At 44.2% G+C, this 4,395-nt stretch overlaps 1 protein-coding gene across 1 annotated transcript in view; it reads left to right on the forward strand.

The window, feature by feature from the left end:
* Position 1: 1 nt before the first annotated feature.
* SARAF (store-operated calcium entry-associated regulatory factor) overlaps positions 2–4,395 on the forward strand; it is a gene marked incomplete at its 5' end in the record, with an annotated part of 24,842 nt that continues 20,448 nt past the window's right edge. Inside the window, one exon of the mRNA XM_010838857.1 lies at positions 2–98. Coding sequence (XP_010837159.1) covers positions 2–98 — 97 coding nt within the window. The remainder of the gene's footprint in view (positions 99–4,395) is intronic.

Below are 4,395 nucleotides of genomic sequence, written 5' to 3' on the forward strand. Positions count from 1 at the left end.
GGCGGCCGGCGGGCCGGCAGCGGCCGGACGCTGCGCTCCGTCCAGCCTCCTTTTGCTCCTGCTGGTCGTGGGCACAGCCCAGTGCTGGGACGAGCGCGGTGAGTGCCGCTCACACTCCCCCTTTCCCGCTGCCTTCAGCCAGCGGAGGACCATCTTCGCTCGCCGCCCCTTGAGCCCTTCTGCCGTAGTTTCTCCTTTCCGTCCTCCTGCCTGTCCTGCTTGCGCTTCCCCGACGTCCTCCCGGACGGGTGGACTGTGGGGAGGGGGCGGGGCGGGTCGATCCTGGCGTGGTTACCATTCCCTTCTCTCCTCCTTGGACTCCCGGAATTGGCCCACCTTCTTTCTCGGCCAGCCCTTGTCCCCCGAGTCTGGCTGGCAAGCTCGACCCTCGCCTGCGCGTCCTGCTTTGTTGTCGACTGTCTGACGTCATCGTCGTTGGCTCTTGTCTTGGCTGCCTGTTGCTATACCTGGCGGTTGCCACAGCACCCGCAGTGTCTGAGTCACACTTAGTGGACAGGCCGCAAACCTTCGAGGTAGATTGTTGTTGTTGTTCATTCGCTCAGTAGTGTCTGACTCTTTGCGAACCCATGGACTGAAGCACGCCAGGCTTCCCTGTTCTTCCATCTCCCGAAGTTTGCTCAAGCTCATGTCCATTGAGTCGATGTTGCATCCAACCAGCTCATCCTCTGTTGCCCCTTCTCCTCCTGCCTTCAGTCTTTCCCAGTATCAGGGTCATTTTCGTTGAGTCGATTATTTGCTTCAGGTGATCAGAGTATTGAAGCTTCAGCATCAGTCCTTCCAGTGAATATTCAGGGTTGATTTCCTTTAGGATGGACTGGTTTGATCTCCTTGCTGTCCAGGGGGCTCTCAAGGTTAGCAGAGACATAGACTGTACTATATATGTGAGGACAACTCATGCTGCTGCTTCTGACTATTACAGTGAAGTCCATTGCGTTACATAAGCTTTTCTCATTGAATTAAAAAAATATACATTATTTTGGTGATGATACATAATAAGTGATTTTTAAGAAAAAGTTGTTTTATATCACTGTGTTATTAGAATTTTCTAACGACATTTTATGGGAACGGTAATATCCCATATAATTAATATGTATGTGTGTATATATACAGTCCCATCACTTCATGGGAAATAGATGGGGAAACAGTGGAAACAGTGTCTGACTTTATTTTTCTGGGCTCCAAAATCACTGCAGATGGTGACTGCAGCCATGAAATTAAAAGACGCTTACTCCTTGGAAGGAAAGTTATGACCAACCTAGATAGCATATTAAAAAGCAGAGACATTACTTTGCCAACAAAAGTCCGTCTAGTCAAGGCTATGGTTTTTCCAGTGGTCATGTATAGATGTGAGAGTTGCACTGTGAAGAAGGCGGAGTGCCGAAGAAATGATGCTTTTGAACTGTGGTGTTGGAGAAGACTCCTGAGAGTCCCTTGGACTGCAAGGAGATCCAACCAGTCCATTCTGAAGGAGATCAGCCCTGGGATTTCTTTGGAAGGAATGATGCTAAAGCTGAAACTCCAGTACTTTGGCCACCTCATGCGAAGAGTTGACTCATTGGAAAAGACTCTGATGCTGGGAGGGATTGGGGGCAAGAGGAGAAGGGGATGACAGAGGATGAGATGGCTGGATGGCATCACTGACTCGATGGACATGAGTCTGAGTGAACTCCGGGAGTTGGTGATGGACAGGGAGGCCTGGGGTGCTGCGATTCATGGGGTCACAAAGAGTCAGACATGACTGAGCGACTGATCTGATCTGATCTGATATATACAGACAGACAGTTTTTCCAATTAGTAAGTGATGCATGCTGTTAAATTGGAGTGATGTAAAAAATGATTTTCAAACAATGAACATATCACTTATGCTTTGCGGAGTAAAGATGTTAAAGCATGGAAAGTGTACCAGTATTGCAGTAGTGATTTGATGATGGGAAATGACTGTTTTTGAACCTAAGCAACATTTATTTTTTTAGCTTCTTATTTCTATTTTTAAATGCTAAAAAGAGAAGATGTTATTTGTAAGTACTTGACTTTGATTACTCCTTTGATGTTGATGTTTACTAGAAAGTCAAGTTGGATTTAAATGTACATTTTACCTATGTATTTCTAGAAAGTTTTATATAGATAGGAGACTTTGATCAGAATTATAATTTATAAACTGGATTAAAACATTAATTAGTTGAACCTTCAATCCTTTCTTAAATAAAGAAGTGAGGTTTACAGATGAGTCAAGGGAATGAAAAAAAGGAACCAAATTTAAATCAATGGTGAACTGCTTCCTGGTAGCTCTTAGTCTGCCTGCTCTATAAAACTATTGTTCTGGAACAAAAGGCACTGAAATATTTTCAGAGTAAACACAGTCTTAACTACTTGGCCTTCACTCTCTTTTGAGGAACTGTTTGTCTTTTGTTTGACTTTGCATGCATGCACTTTGTCCTTAGCTAACACAAAGTAATAATGTGCCCAGAAAAGAAAAATTGTACCTGTTCTAAAGAGAATACCTAAAATTTTAAAAAATTCTTTATTGGGCTACATTGTATTTGTTATTCTTCTGGGTGTTGGATACATAGCAGTGAATAAACAGTGTTTTGCCCTGAAGGAGTTTACATCTGTTGACAAATAGACAAACAAATCAGGTAAGAAAAAGTGTTGTATTGTAAGTAGTGGAATGTGTATGTGTACTCAGTTGCTGAGTCGTGTCTGACTCTGCAACCCCATGGACTGTGGATTCCCAGGTTCCTCTGTCCGTGGAATTTTCCAGACAAGAATACCGGAGTGGGTTGCTACTTCCTGACCCAAGGCATCGAACTTGCATCTCCTGCATTGGCAGGCAGGTTCTTTACCACTAGCGCCACCGGGGAAGCCTGAACAGTGGTGTGGACGTTGATAAAAATAGGATAAGGAGGACAGAGTGTGTAGGTAGAAGCAGGGAGTTTGAAAATATACATTAGTCAGGGATGAAATCACATTTAAGGTGATAATTGATGAGAAATCTGAATGGACGGGTGTGCTATGACCTGTGTTTTATTTTATTCTACTCTATTCTATCTAGTTGTATCAGGAGGAACCCTTGGAGAAGGGTTAGGCTACCCACTCCATTATTCATGGGCTTCCTGGTGTCTCAGATGATAAAGAATCTTCCTGCAATGTGGAAGACCTAGGTTCCATTGCTAGGTTGGGAAGATCCCCTGGAGGGGAGGGCATGGCAATCCACTTCAGTATTCTTACCTGGAGAATCCCCATGAACAGAGGAGCCTGGCAGGCTACAATCCGTGGGATCACAAAGAATAGGACACAACTGAGCAACTAAGCACACACCACACACATGTGTGTGTATATGTGTGTGTGTGAACTTACATATATATCTAATATGACCTGTATTTTAGAGGCTCATTCTGCCTGCTCCTTGGAAAACCATAGTGGGTGAGGGTGTGGGGGAAGCTGGGAGGCCAGTGAAATTTCAAGAAAGGTGATGGTTTGGGCCAGGGGAGAAGCAGTAGTTGATGAGAGTGGTTGGCTTCTCACTTGTTTTGAATGTAGAAATGACAAGATAATTCTGCTGGATTAGACATAGGGGTGGAAGGAAGAGAAAAGACAAAGATGACTTAATGGTTTTTGGTCTGAGTGGCTAGAAGGACGGAATTACCATTTCCTGATATGGGGGATTGTGGGAGAATCAGGTTTGAGGGAGTTTGGTTTTGTTCATCTTAAGCTTGAGACCTCCTATGAGTAAATTTCGATTTGTGAGTCTGGATTTCAGGGAACTCTGTGTGACCCTTGACTGATGTGGAGTAAGGTTGTGAGCATTTTGTTCTTAGACCTTGTCTTATTTCAAGCTTCTGTAACAAAATAACATAGACTGGGAGCAGCATTTATTCCTCAATTTCTGGAGGCTGAGGAGTCCAAGATCAAGGTGCCAGCATATTTGGTGTCTGGTGAAGGAACCAGAGATCAAATTGCCAACATCTGTTGGATCGTGGAAAAAGCAAGAGAGTTCCAGAAAAACATCTATTTCTGCTTTATTGACTATGCCAAAGCCTTTGACTCTGTGGATCACAATAAACTGGCAAATTCTGAAAGAGATGGGAATACCAGACCACCTGACCTGCCTCTTGAGAAATCTGTATGCAGGTCAGGAAGCAACAGTTAGAACTGGACATGGAACAACAGACTGGTTCCAAATAGGAAAAGGAGTACGTCAAGGCTATATATTGTCACCCTGCTTATTTAACTTCTATGCAGAGTACATCATGAGATACGCTGGACTGGATGAAGCACAAGCTGGAATCAAGATTGCCGGAGAAATACCAATAACCTCAGATATGCAGATGACACCACCCTTATGGCAGAAAGTGAAGGGGAACTAAAAAGCCT

Source organism: Bison bison, unplaced genomic scaffold (assembly GCF_000754665.1).
Source record: "Bison bison bison isolate TAMUID 2011002044 unplaced genomic scaffold, Bison_UMD1.0 scf7180017864105, whole genome shotgun sequence".
NCBI lineage: Eukaryota > Metazoa > Chordata > Mammalia > Artiodactyla > Bovidae > Bison > Bison bison.